General features: G+C 35.6%; 2 protein-coding genes across 2 annotated transcripts; one reads left to right on the top strand and one right to left on the bottom strand.

Annotated features, from left to right (window-relative positions):
- Positions 1–6,525: 6,525 nt before the first annotated feature.
- On the top strand, positions 6,526–9,271 carry TRIADDRAFT_50901 (uncharacterized protein; the record flags this gene model as incomplete). Its single annotated transcript, XM_002116520.1, has 4 exons — positions 6,526–7,154; positions 8,254–8,320; positions 8,567–8,924; positions 9,042–9,271. 4 exons carry the CDS (start codon positions 6,526–6,528, stop codon positions 9,269–9,271), a joined length of 1,284 nt encoding a protein of 427 aa, XP_002116556.1.
- Positions 9,272–10,763: 1,492 nt separating this feature from the next.
- On the bottom strand, positions 10,764–13,801 carry TRIADDRAFT_60595 (uncharacterized protein; the record flags this gene model as incomplete). The annotated part of the gene is made up of 6 exons (XM_002116589.1): positions 10,764–11,006; positions 11,173–11,262; positions 11,752–11,823; positions 13,037–13,125; positions 13,292–13,372; positions 13,786–13,801. The coding sequence occupies 6 exons, from the start codon at positions 13,799–13,801 to the stop codon at positions 10,764–10,766; spliced, it is 591 nt and encodes a 196-aa protein (XP_002116625.1).
- Positions 13,802–14,645: the final 844 nt, after the last annotated feature.

Genomic DNA, 14,645 nt, shown 5'->3' on the forward strand with positions numbered 1-14,645 from the left:
TGTGGCTTCTTACCTAAAGAGATGCAAAATGGATAATTTACGATTTCATTCAAATAGGTTTTAGTTGTGCAAGATGATTACAGTTGGTTGATATTGATGAGGAAAATGATGTATCTAGACCTGACATGTATCAACACTTTAACAGGGAAGGATAATACGTCAAGCTATGATTGCTACTTTGATTGAAGGTGATAAAAACTGCATGATTCGCAAAAGTGTAGTCATACTCTTTCGTCTCTTCATGCCAGAAGTATTGCATTCTAATAATTTGAACAGTGACAACATGCTTTCATAAACAAGTAATTGATTATGATTCATAGGCTACTCGTATCGTCATCCATGCAATAACACGACGCCATCGCTTGTAAACTAGCGTGTCGTGTCGTTGCAAAGGATAGACTATGGCGCAGCCAGTACGCATTCTTGGCAATGATATGCAATAGTGATTGTAATGCATTTTTGGTCCATCATGTCATTCCAGTCTATCGAGTACTCCAACTTGATGGCTTCTCTATGTAAGGAACTACAAGTGTAAAGTGTAGACGTCATTTGTCGATTGCAAGCTGGATGTAGGAATATTGCTAGCATTGGATTATTGTACTGTACTGTCGTCTATCCACTATTCTCGGCAATGATATGCAATAGTGATTGTAATGCATTTTTGGTCCATCATGTCATTCCGGTCTATCGAGTACTCCAACTTGATGGCTTCTCTATGTAAGGACTACAAGCGTAAAGTGTAGACGTCATTTGTCGATTGCAAGCTGGATGTAGGAATATTGCTAGCATTGGATTATTGTACTGTACTGTCGTCTATCCACTATTCTCGGCAATGATATGCAATAGTGATTGTAATGCATTTTTGGTCCATCATGTCATTCCAGTCTATCGAGTACTCCAACTTGATGGCTTCTCTATGTAAGGAACTACAAGCGTAAAGTGTAGACGTCATTTGTCGATTGCAAGCTGGATGTAGGAATATTGCTAGCATTGGATTATTGTACTGTACTGTCGTCTATCCACTATTCTCGGCAATGATATGCAATAGTGATTGTAATGCATTTTTGGTCCATCATGTCATTCCAGTCTATCGAGTACTCCAACTTGATGGCTTCTCTATGTAAGGAACTACAAGCGTAAAGTGTAGACGTCATTTGTCGATTGCAAGCTGGATGTAGGAATATTGCTAGCATTGGATTATTGTACTGTACTGTCGTCTATCCACTATTCTCGGCAATGATATGCAATAGTGATTGTAATGCATTTTTGGTCCATCATGTCATTCCAGTCTATCGAGTACTCCAACTTGATGGCTTCTCTATGTAAGGAACTACAAGCGTAAAGTGTAGACGTCATTTGTCGATTGCAAGCTGGATGTAGGAATATTGCTAGCATTGGATTATTGTACTGTACTGTCGTCTATCCACTATTCTCGGCAATGATATGCAATAGTGATTGTAATGCATTTTTGGTCCATCATGTCATTCCAGTCTATCGAGTACTCTAACTTGATGGCTTCTCTATGTAAGGAACTACAAGCGTAAAGTGTAGACGTCATTTGTCGATTGTAAGCTGGATGTAGGAATATTGCTAGCATTGGATTATTGTACTGTACTGTCGTCTATCTACTATTCTCAGTGAGCCATGTTGGCTACGAATCCACTGTAGGGGGAAAAAAGGAGGAAAAACCACCTCAAAGAGTCGCCAATGAATTTCTCACTTTGAAAATTGCTGTGTGATTTCACGATGATCAAGTGGAACTTTGACTTGTCAGCGTCGTCACTATTGCAAAAATAATCAATCTATCTCTCCTTATTGGCTACAAACTGTCATGCCACTGGCAATACTTACCAAGAAAGCTTGCCTTGATTTTAATTTCTTTGAATGATTAAGTTATTAAAAGTGCAATTTGGCAAGTACTTGAAGGAAAATTGGTCGCAATTTTTCACTGACAGTAATTTTGAATGAACAATGTTGTCCCACTGTGGTTGAAGGCGTTGTGTAGTGTCAGCGCTGTCACTTCACTTGCAAGATATCGCTCGCTCCTGTCGATGGAGAACGACTACTATGGACGATCATCATTATTGGCTAGGGTACCGGTACGGTACGCACTGGACCGAGTCCCCAGTGACACCTTGTCGACGAGTGAGGCTCCAACTTGGAGTCAAACATGGCCAACGGCTGACCTGTTCCAGTGTGACTTGTGTCGATCAACGTTGCAAACGATTCAAGCGTTGGATTGCATTGTTTGAAGCCATTGATAATCCACGGTGGTGTTATTGTTGCAAGCAACACGTGAGCCAAAAGTGGCGCGAAATACCAAAGCAATAATGCGATTTGGCGCGAAAGCTATGTGACGTATGGACGTTGATCAAAAGCGTAGGATTGCGTTTGGCTCCTGTGACAAACTTACACCACCGGACAAAAACTTTCCAACAAGGCAAAGACGAAGAGCCAATATACAATTCTACAATCTACAGTATAGTAGGCTGGACAATTTAACCACAATGAACCATAACATGATTTGTTGAAAGCCCTACTGTGCTGCACAGTATCAACTTACAAGTTGAAAGCAACCATTGGTCGTTGCTTTCCATTTTCTGTATTTCAAATTTCTGCACAACGTGTACAATATTATTGTTCTGTCCTGACCATACCGTACAATTCAATCGTCACTGCTTTCCTTTACTACTGCACTTTAGTACTTTACTTTAAAAGACGTTCGATGTGCTCTTCTCTACTTGTCTCTGATTGGCTATCCTATACGGTCATTCATTCCAGCTAGGATCAAACTACAGACTCCAACGCTCTCTAAAAATTGCAAACTACAGACTCCAACAGTCTGTAAAAATTGCAAACTACAGACTCCAACGCTCTGTAAAAATTGCAAACTACAGGCTCAAACGCTCTGTAAAAATTGCAAACTACAGACTCCAACAGTCTGTAAAAATTGCAAACTACAGACTCAACAGTCTGTAAAAATTGCAAACTACAGACTCCAACAGTCTGTAAAAATTGCAAACTACAGACTCCAACAGTCTGTAAAAATTGCAAACTACAGACTCCAACAGTCTGTAAAAATTGCAAACTACAGACTCCAACGCTCTCTAAAAATTGCAAACTACAGACTCCAACGGTCTGTAAAAATTGCAAACTACAGACTCCAACGGTCTGTAAAAATTGCAAACTACAGACTCCAACGGTCTGTAAAAATTGCAAACTACAGACTCCAACAGTCTGTAAAAATTGCAAACTACAGACTCCAACGCTCTGTAAAAATTGCAAACTACAGACTCCAACGGTCTGTAAAAATTGCAAACTACAGACTCCAACGGTCTGTAAAAATTGCAAACTACAGACTCCAACAGTCTGTAAAAATTGCAAACTACAGACTCCAACGCTCTGTAAAAATTGCAAACTACAGGCTCAAACGCTCTCTAAAAATTGCAAACTACAGACTCCAACAGTCTGTAAAAATTGCAAACTACAGGCTCAAACGCTCTGTAAAAATTGCAAACTACAGACTCCAACAGGCTGTAAAAATTGCAAACTACAGACTCCAACAGTCTGTAAAAATTGCAAACTACAGACTCCAACGCTCTCTAAAAATTGCAAACTACAGACTCCAACGGTCTGTAAAAATTGCAAACTACAGACTCCAACGCTCTCTAAAAATTGCAAATTACAGACTCCAACGGAACTACAGACTCCAACGCTCTCTAAAAATTGCAAACTACAGATCCTCTATCAGGGTCTAAAATAATGCAAACCATCGCCAGGTGGATCTACGCCAAGTAGATCCTGCGAGGGATTAACTTGAAATTCATTCCATGACTATTTCTACGCAAGAAATGGCTTTTGAGGATGATGATAGTCATTTTATACTATTTCACTCGACTTTGGCCACACAGTCTGTTCGTTTTGTCTCGTTGGATCGTGACAAAGTGTTCATGACTGAGCAGAAAGTTGCACTAAAAAGGACAACTTGCCAGCAATTCCGGAAATACTATTTGACACTACTTTGGCCACACAGGCTGCTCGTTCTGCCTAGCTTGATCGTTACAAAGTGTTCATGACTGTAAAAGCTGAGCAGAGTGTTGCACTAAAAAGGACAACTTGCCGGTAATTCCATACTATTTTACACTACTTTGACCACACAGCCTGCTCGTTCTGCCTAGTTGGATCATTACAAAAAAATCATATTCCTGTTGAAAACTGTAAAGCTGAGCAGAAAGTTGCACTAAAAAGGACAACTTGCCAGTAATTCCGGAAATACTATTTTACACTACTTTGACCACACAGCCTGCTCGTTTTGTCTAATTTGATCTTTACAAAGTCTTCATGACTGTAAAAGCTGAGCAGAATGTTGCACTAAAAAGGATAACTTGCTAGTAATTCCGGAAATACTATTTTACACTACTTTGGCCACACAGGCTGCTCGTTTTGTCTAGTTTGATCTTTACAAAGTCTTCATGACTGTAAAAGCTGAGCAGAATGTTGCACTAAAAAGGATAACTTGCCAGTAATTCCGGAAATACTATTTTACACTACTTTGGCCACACAGGCTGTTCGTTTTGTCTAGCTTGATCATCACGAAGAACTATATCGATGTTTAAGACTGTCGAGCTGAGCTGAATGTGCACTAAAATGGATAAACTTGCTAGTAGTTCTACACTATTTTACAACACTTTAACCACTCAGGCTGCTCGTTTTGCCTAGTTTAATCGTTACAAAAGAATCCATATTTCTCTTCATGACTGTAAAGCTGAGCATAAATGGGCACTGAGATGACAAACTTGCTACAAGAGATCATTTCATAGACTAAAGATAGGAAAGCTCAATTTTTTCCAAATGGAATTGGACTACAAAAACTGATATGGCCAAAAAAGTTGCTTTGCTCAGCGGAATAGAATAGAGACTGCAATGACAAACTCGTTCAAGGAAATAATTTCCCACTGTAGACAGTAGATAACAAGGCTATCGCTAGTTTGATTGCAAAATGTAAAATCATTAATACTCTTTTAGCATCGCTGATCAGAATATGTATTGAAATTCATAAAGTTACTGTGGGAAACAGTTTCACCGACAAAAATTGTAAAATGTGATGCCTTGATCATCTATTTATAATTTACTTGAGTAAATGAATGCTCTTGCACATTCCTCAAGTAATCTTACTTATAGGAGCTTCAAGAATCGTTGAAATCAATGCTGAATTGTTGTTATACCATCAATTTCACGGTATGGCGTGTATTACATATATCACCAATATCTCTTCACGCATACCGCAATTTCTTGGGTTTGTGCCAATAGCTGTCGTATCCATGTCTTTAATTTTTAGCAGCAGATAATACCGTACCATGAGAAAAAGCCAATAGCCATAACAATTTATTTTACTTGCTATGACAGTTGCGTCCTCCATTCGTCCATCGCTCTAATATAGTTCATGACATGGATTGACTTATTTTTTTCCCCCCAATTTTCCTATATCTGCAGTATACGCGTATACCCGTATATAATTAATGAAATACTTTATTCAACAGCATCGCATTCAATTCACAAAAATCGAGCTCAATGCAAGTTATAGCCATGTTGCAGCATCGACTTGTGCTAAGCTCGCCATTGAGTTGATAATCATGATTTTACAAATATGAACGCAAAATTTATTGACAAATCTGCAATGCTTGCCACTACCATGGACTCCTAAAGGTCTTCTTTTAGTAGTCCATGCTACTACCATGAATGACTCAATCTTGCCAATCCTTCCGTTGGCAGTAGTCATGGATGGAATGATCGCTATCCATCGTTTGAACGGATTTATTTATTTATTTTATTGACTACTATACTTATACGATGGACTATTGCTATACCGTGCTTGAAAGCCTTATTCATACACTACTAAATTCCCCGATAAATTTACTAGTTCTTGCCTTATTGTATCCAACAATTGTTATTATAATATTATGACGCAATGATTCCATAATTAATTAAGCAATTGCTCTAGTTGGCGTATTGTCATCCATTGGCATCTGTTGCCCTGCAATTTATCCTATCGTACTCTGCAAGTAGGATGTAATTGGCGTTGGAAGTGATGGATGTGATCAATGGCCACGATGAAAATTGAACGGGATTGATCGACGGTGATGATCATCTTATAATTCGTCTCGATAGTAAAAATAGGTTGGCTAGTCAAGTAGTGATGATGATTAGAAGTGATTCTTGCTCTCTCTTTCGATCATATATGGTACAGCAGCATTGGATGTAATAGTGCACACAACTTGTCGATTCCCAAGCAATCATTTGCTTGCTCTAGCTTTAAACTAGTTTCAATAATGTACTTAGAAAGAAAACTGTATGAGATAGAAATAAACTTGACTGTAATCTAATCTCCATTTTTTTTTTTTACTTTCAATACATTAATTATTATTAAATCAATGTGAGATTACAACTTAATTATCTTAATTAGGTGGATAAAGGATGAAGACGAAGATCCGCTCGATTTGTTATTTACCTTTAGTTATGCTATTGATGGTGGCCACTCATGCACAGCATGACGATAACGAGGCTGAACATCAACAGGATACTTCTCATGCATTTCTACCTTCCAATACTGATCACATACAAGTTACTTCTTCAACTCATCGTAACCGCTACTTAATTTATGATGTCAACGATAGCGAAGGATTTAATCTAAGACGAGATGTTTACATGCGAATAGCCAATTTAATTATTCAACTCAATCAACGCCAACACTATCATTGGACTTTGGTTCTTCCTCCTTGGAAGAGAATGTATCATTGGCGATCAACTCCATCTCCAAAGCAATTTCCTTTACCATGGAAAACATTCTTCGATATCTCAAGTTTAAATAAATTCATTCCTGTCATGGAATATCAAGATTATATCAATCAATTTGGTCAAACCATTGATGAAATTATCTATTTACAACCCTATCCTGATCCATTTGAAGGCGGTCAATTTGTCGATAAAGTTGAAGAAACCAATTGTCAATCTAATCAAAAATATAAATTAATGAATGGAAATTACTATGGCTATTTCTTTGGTCTGAAGGGTATTACTGCTCGAAAATTGCGCTGTATGTTGGCTCAAGGTATGACTAGTATTATCATTCCAAAATTGCAGCAGAGCAAAGCCAGGTAATGTCCAAATGAATTGAAGGTTAAAATTATGCTCCTTTTCACTCTCTATAGCAACGATACAACAGCTCCATAAAAGCAAATTGACATACTGTAATAGTATTACTATCTTGCTTTAAAGCAAACTAGACAACATGGAGTCGTTTTTATGAAATAGTCTTACCAAATTTCTCTGACCTTTGCGTTGTAAAACTTGTTGATTGACTGTTGATGATAGCATCCATTTCCTGCAATGGCTAGAACCAAGAAACTTTCAATTACAATAATTGCCCCCTATAGTGTGTAGGCAGGGACTTTTAAGACTAATATTAGCCTTAAAAGTCCTTGGTATAGGCCTGTACCTACAGTATTCTATGACTCTATCTGATTTCGCGTAAATTACAAAGTCTATCCCTTTCTTTATATCAAATTTACAATGCATGTTATATTTGCTACATACTCGTATATTGATAGGCAAGGGTTAGGATATTCAGTTTTAGGTATGATCAGCAATTTTTAAGGTAAATCTTTCGTTAACTTAATCATACGTTGCAATCCATGAACTTTACTCTTTCCCATTGGAATGTATATTTTCCCTTCACGATTTTATTCTCTATGAGCTACTACACCTTTTTAGGTACGCTTATATTACAAAAATAGCACCAATATTCCAATAACACAGTACGAGTTATAAGAATCGCAATGATGGGTTGGATAAGACATGTTACAAATGATGCTTTCTTTTCCAATGAAATGACATTGAATCCAGGATTTATACAGTAGTCCCTATAGGCTGCTGTAATTTTTTATACATATGATCAAAATATAATAATCATCAAATACTAAAGAAATAATGACTAGGATAAATTATGTCACTACCGTGACTGATCCAGTCGTAACCTCTTGACATCCATTAATTTACTCCAGCGTGTCCATAATTCTAACATAGCAGATCAATTTATTCAATTTTTGCATTAACAACTTTTACCTGTAAAAGAGGGCAACCTCTTTGTGTCTTCTAAGTTAAAGATTTATAGCGTTTACCCGGCAAGGCAGAGGAAAATATTTTATGCAAATAGAACTAATATCTGTAAATTCGTTTCTATTTTTTGTATTTTAGGCTAATATTACTTGATCGAGCCGAAAACTTGCTACACGAAGCATATGGCCAGGTTGGCTACTGGAATGTAAGTAACTATTCTATTCTGAAGAGATGCATTGGAAAATTGCTAACTTATCAATCATACACATTTCACTTCAATTACAGCACTCTATAAACTTATTGAACTCAAAGTTGTAATAATATTTACGGTTACGTTAGCTTTTTGAAATAGAGTACTAGCAGATATACTCGTAAATGCAATAGTTTGAATGCTAATTCAAGATGACCTCAAAATAGCTAAAATGAGAAAATTACTCCTTATTTTTTATAGTCTAGAAGAAGTTTAGTATTTGCTAAACATTTACGTGATGAAGGTAATCGCTATCGCCAAGAAATTTTGAATTCAACGGATGAACAAGATCATATTGTAAGGCATTCAGACTGGCGATTGCTGAATGTAAAAAAGAGCAAAAAGAGAGGTGGTAATTATTTGGCCGTTCATTTACGTAGAAGAGATTTCTTGCAAGGCCGCAAAAATGATATTCCATCTCTTGAAGAAGCCGTCCTCCAGATTAAGTCAGCTATGAAAAAAACGAATCTTTCCAAGGTTTTCCTCGCTACTGATGCTGAAGAATCAGGTTTGAATAGCATTCGAGACCAAATGGAGATTATGCTTTGCTATGTTACTAGTTAGTACAGCATGAGGCCAATGCATTCCAAGTAATGTAGATTGACTAAAGTATTTCTATTTACACCCACAGAAATTGCTATATTAAAATCGAAGCTTCCTATCAACACCTACCAAGCTACACCTGATAGGATTCAACAATTTGGCGATGGTGGTATCGCAATTATTGATCAATGGATCTGTGCTCATGCGAAATATTTCATCGGCTCTAAGGAATCAACCTTTTCTTTCCGTATTTATGAAGAGCGAGAACTGATGGGTTTCAAGTCCAAAATGACTTATAATCAACTCTGTAATCATCATCAATCAAATTGTGAAGGCCCTTCTGAATGGAAAGTAGTCTATTAAATTCAAATCGATGAAAGCATAGGACTTTGATTCAAAATAAAATTGTAAACTGCACATGTCAAGATTATCCATCTGTGATGAAACAAAATAAAGCGACAAAGTATGTCTCAAGTTTAATGGTGTCATAGCATCTCTTCTAACTTCAAATTTAAAGAAGGGGAATCCATTTGATAATGACAGCAAATCGACCGCAATAAACTCACTTGCTTGCGAAATAGATGTAATAGAGTTAATTTCCTACGGTGTAATACAGCATTACAGTATTTCTATCGACACAGTATCCACATAGAACGATCGATCAATACAGCCATTGCATTTTAGTCATAAACTTTGGTGCTTATTTTATTTCCTTATGCCTTTTTGGGTTTAGCGAGCCTGACCGCGTTTCGAATGCATCCACAACGGTTAATACCAGACACGACATTATTAGATAATAATAATATTATAATAACATGAGTAATAATATGAATCATCATAATAATATTATAGATAATAATATTAATAATATTAATAATAACATGTTTGATTTCAGAATGATATTACAACTGAACAGATCATAGCAAGTATCCATACAGGATGCGATAGTGCAAAAATTAAAGATATAATGAAATTAGAAATGATATAAAAATGGCTATAACGTCATCAGATAATTTTGCATATAGTTTAGTTGAACAATTGCGACTTTAAAAAAGACATCGTGCACGCATTCAACATGGCTAGAAAGCGCGGATAAAATAACATCAATATTACAAATGCAAACATTGAATAAAACATGCATTAATGACAGAATCAACTGAATTTACGATATCAGCCGTTAATAAATACTTTTTGGTAGTCTCTTGGAAGGTTAGTGCAGAATATGGTCTGATGATGATGTTAAGCATGTTATAGGATTGGTTAATGAATTCACTGCACATAGCATATACTGTACAACAACGATATTAAATCATAATAATAACGTCATCTAATTGACTTTTGCTTTGCAGAATAATTCACTGAGTAATCTTTAGCGTTAACGATACCATATTCAGTACTAGTATTGTGAATTTGAGAAGATAATTTGTTGTGATTTATCGCAACTTGAGCATACATATAAAGTAGACCAAGAAAACAAACAGCAGCATAAAGCTGAAATTGAACGGTATAATTCTATCTCGTTGTAGAATAAAGAGTATAGAAAATGTATTAGAGGTAGGTAAATGTTTTTAGTATAAATGAAGAATAATCATAGTAATTTTCTCTTTTTAAAGTAATCGGTTAATATGAAGGTTATGACGGCGAGTGAATAGAAATATTAAAGAAACATGCAAGCGGTAAAGATACTGTAATTATACAGTAGTTAAGCGTTAGAAAAACATAGCCATGCTGTGCGTATTAAATCTGTGTCAGTCTTAGGAAGAAACAAAATAGTTAATAGAAAATTTGTCGTCTAATCTAATGCACTACCTATTTGATAAATAGATATAAGCATAGAATCGAATATGAAATATTATCATTTATAATTAGACGGGGATTCAATGATCATAACATCGGGTGCATAGATTTCAATCGAATCGGACATTCTTTTAGGCACTCGTTTTCTGCCCTCCTTTTTCATTTCTTGTAACTGCTTTCTAAATAATTCCCTAACTCTAGCTTTCTCTTCTGCCTGCGGTGAAGGCTGTGGTGGTTCAGTAGCTTGTTTCTCTACCGCTGATTGTCTAAGCATTACTTTTCGCTTACTAGATGAAGAAGTCTTAACAAGAGAAAATTTGACGTGTATTACACCATGAGTTATACATTGTATATATATTGAACGATTAATAAAAATTGAACTGTATAAAATTGAAAATTCTACTCTCGGGTTAACTTCCCAATTGGAAAAACTCATGGGAAATTGTAAAGCATCATAATCTACTTACTTTGACTACATTTTTACAATCATCATTTTCTGCCCAATCATTGTCTTTACAAAGTTGTAAACTCTTAAATGCCTCGGTAACACTATCAACCTAGTAGGAAAATAAAGGATTTCATCTCAATATGAATTGAAAAGAAATGATAATGCAACGTATTCAATTTGGTGCAACGGTAATTTAAAAATCTATAATGTATGTTTAGTTCTCTTTTCACGTTTATGGTATCAATATGGTGAAAATGACTTTTATTGCGATAGTTCTACAATGTTGCTAATTCATGGGTAAATATCTGCATATTTACAGTAAAAACAATACCATGATTATGTAATGTATGCGTATACAGTATAGCTTTAAGTAAGAAAATTTGCAAAATTATCGGTCTGTCGATGCCACTACTATCGATAGGTAAAATATTATTTAACACTTTGCTATCGATTAGTCAACTTGTACCAATGTAAAAAAACACGCGAAAAAATTGCAAGCTAGCATCAATTTCCACTTGTCATGCATTGAAAAATGCCTAACTAAATCATAATGTATACTGTACACGTCAAAGTGAAAGATGCTATCACAAACACCTACTTGGATTAATACCATATCCCAAAATCCTTGGAGATCGGATACTTTGGTTTCTCGACCATTTTCTACATCATCCTATAATATATCCGATTCGATTGATTGTATTAATATGAATACTATAGTATTCGTTATAAATGACAACATTAGCTCTTTTAATCGACACTATTATAGTGCATAGATATAATAGTCCAATCTTGGTTGTGATTTCTTGCATGAGCAATTTCTACTCTTCTCCATAACTATCACATTGTCTTTCTTAACATCAGTTGCAATAAAAAAAGCGACATACTCTTGGTGATAGCTAGTTTAAAGCTATGGTCAATTATCACACCTTTACAATGCTTACGTAAGCTATGCCATTTGCATGAAAGCATGATCTCAAATCTTCACAATGTACTCTATAACAGGTTGTGATAATTTGACGAGTCTAACATAACCAAGTACTACTGCCTCCTTCCACTGCTAGTTCTATGTCATACCGTAATATCGTCTACATACAACACTGCTCCATCTTAAGCTAGTATACTATTATTTTTAGCCATGATAAAATGCTGCTAGTCACTGTAATATCTAGAAATGATTCATTATACTATTAGGGAAAATACTACAATATCGTCTACATGGATCACCATTATCGGTCTATTGAATCTCCAGCTACTACACAAAAACCGCTTTTAGCCATGATAAAATGTTCAAGACTATTCTAATCACTTGAATATCAATTACATTACCGAGTCTTAAGCTACTACACAAAACTGTTGTTAGCCATGATAAAAGGTTCAACATCATCCTCACCACTTGAATATCAGTTATCAAGATGTTGAAATGATCCATTTTACACTATTAGCGAGCGAGTATACTATACAGTATCGTTTACATGCATCACTAATGATCGAGTCTCAAGCTACTACACAAAAAGCGTTTTTAGCTATGATAAAACATTCAAATGTATCACTTGAATATCAAGATGTAGAAATGATTCATTTTTATACTATTAGCGAGCGAGTCTACTGCAATCTCGTCTACTGTACATGATGCATGCATCACCATTATGGGTTTATCGAGTCTTGAGCTACTACATCAAAACCGTCTTAAACCATGATAAAAATATTGCAGACTATCCGAATCACTGGAATATTAAAATCTAGAAATGATCCATTTTTTGTAGTTTTTCCATGTTATACCATTAGGAAGAAAAACTACCGTCAAGACTATGGTAATGCTACTTGTATTGCATATGTAGTAATTTTGATACAATGATTATAAGCGATAATATGAAAGCACTTACACTAGTACCACATAACTTCCTAAACTGTTGAAATTTCTTATTCAATAAAAGACCTGATTTGCCGATAGCAGCACGTATTCTTCCCAATGCTGTCCAATAACAACAATAATATGATGATGTTTTATAATTGATGAAACATTTTCATTCTGCTAGGTATCCATTATGATGAATGCAAACACTAGTATTTCTATCCACTAGTGTCAAAAAATAGTGCTATGGTAAGGAAATGGATAGCAAGTACCATGTCGTTTTTACCTTCATCGGGGACATTTTCTTCATGAGCGACACCTTCCCAATATTGACAAAGACTTTTGAGTCTTTCTTCTTCCTTACAAACTATATCGAGGAAATAGTTTCTATCCATTGATCTAATTTAATAGGTTGAAACAAAACACATTGCAAGTCAATTTAGGCATTTTCTACTGATGATGGTTGTTAGGCATAGGATAACGAATAAATTTTGAACCTTTTACAATATGAACAAAAAAGTCAACCAAGCAATAACTCTTTTAAGCGTTAATCCTAAAGGGTAAAATCAACTAGAGGCTATAATCGTTTTTATTTCGTTGACATTGGATTTTTTCACTTGAACAATGGTATCGAGTTGTCAATAGCAGCTGGTTTTAAATGATAGCTTATGCGTCAAGGTAGAGATGCTTTCTGTATGCCTCATGAATGGAACTAATTTCATCAAAAAGCTCATCTAACCAAGCTATTATTGTCATTAAAGTAGTAGGATAGGAAATTACCACTCCTACGACGCATATTTTATTTTAGCAATTAATCGTTTAGCATTGATGTTATAATTAAGTTATAAAATCACTGCTTGACAATGTAATAACAAGATTTTAACTAAATCACTGTTATCATCCTTCTCGTCTTGGCAATGATTCGTCTACTTTCAATCAATATCGCCTACTTTGACAGATGTAATTGACTGCCCATAGGGAAAGGCCAAGACTAATTTTGTTGATCAATGTAGCAGGCCTTGACGATGAACAATAGTTGCAATTGCACTTTTTGGGGGTTTTGATTATTGGAAAAAAATCAGCACCACTACAATGGTGTCTTGACAAGCAATAAGGCTAATCAAAACTAAACAACAACCACTGCAAGATCTCCTTCTTTTTCAATCTACTTCCATGTTGTAAACTGGTGTCAAGAGAGAAGCATTGATCATACTATCTTGTCTTATCATTATGCTGGATCAGTAGCTCAACCAAATTGCCTAAAGGAAAGGTAGCAAATGTGTAAACAACGAGGATAGACCGTATGCTGCAACATATGTTTATTGACATCAATGATGAAATTTGGCTTTTTCTGAATAATGATTATCATGGAAATTCTTCTCTTGATGACAGTGTATCTATTTTACTGTCTATTTATATGTACGTTTACCCTTGATGATATCCCTCGATCAATGGACGGGGATAGAAAGTGAAATCGAGTCCGTTCACTAGTCATGTCGATCCCCTAGATGTACTATGATAAAAGTGGTCTAATTCTTCTTTTCCAAGATGGGCATGCATGGTTGTACCTTTCACTATGATTATTGTACATAGAGCTTTATTCTTTAATTGGGTGGCAATACTTGTTTTCCTCTCCAGCT

This window comes from Trichoplax adhaerens, genomic scaffold (genome assembly GCF_000150275.1).
Source record: "Trichoplax adhaerens TRIADscaffold_16 genomic scaffold, whole genome shotgun sequence".
NCBI classification, from domain to species: domain Eukaryota; kingdom Metazoa; phylum Placozoa; class Uniplacotomia; order Trichoplacea; family Trichoplacidae; genus Trichoplax; species Trichoplax adhaerens.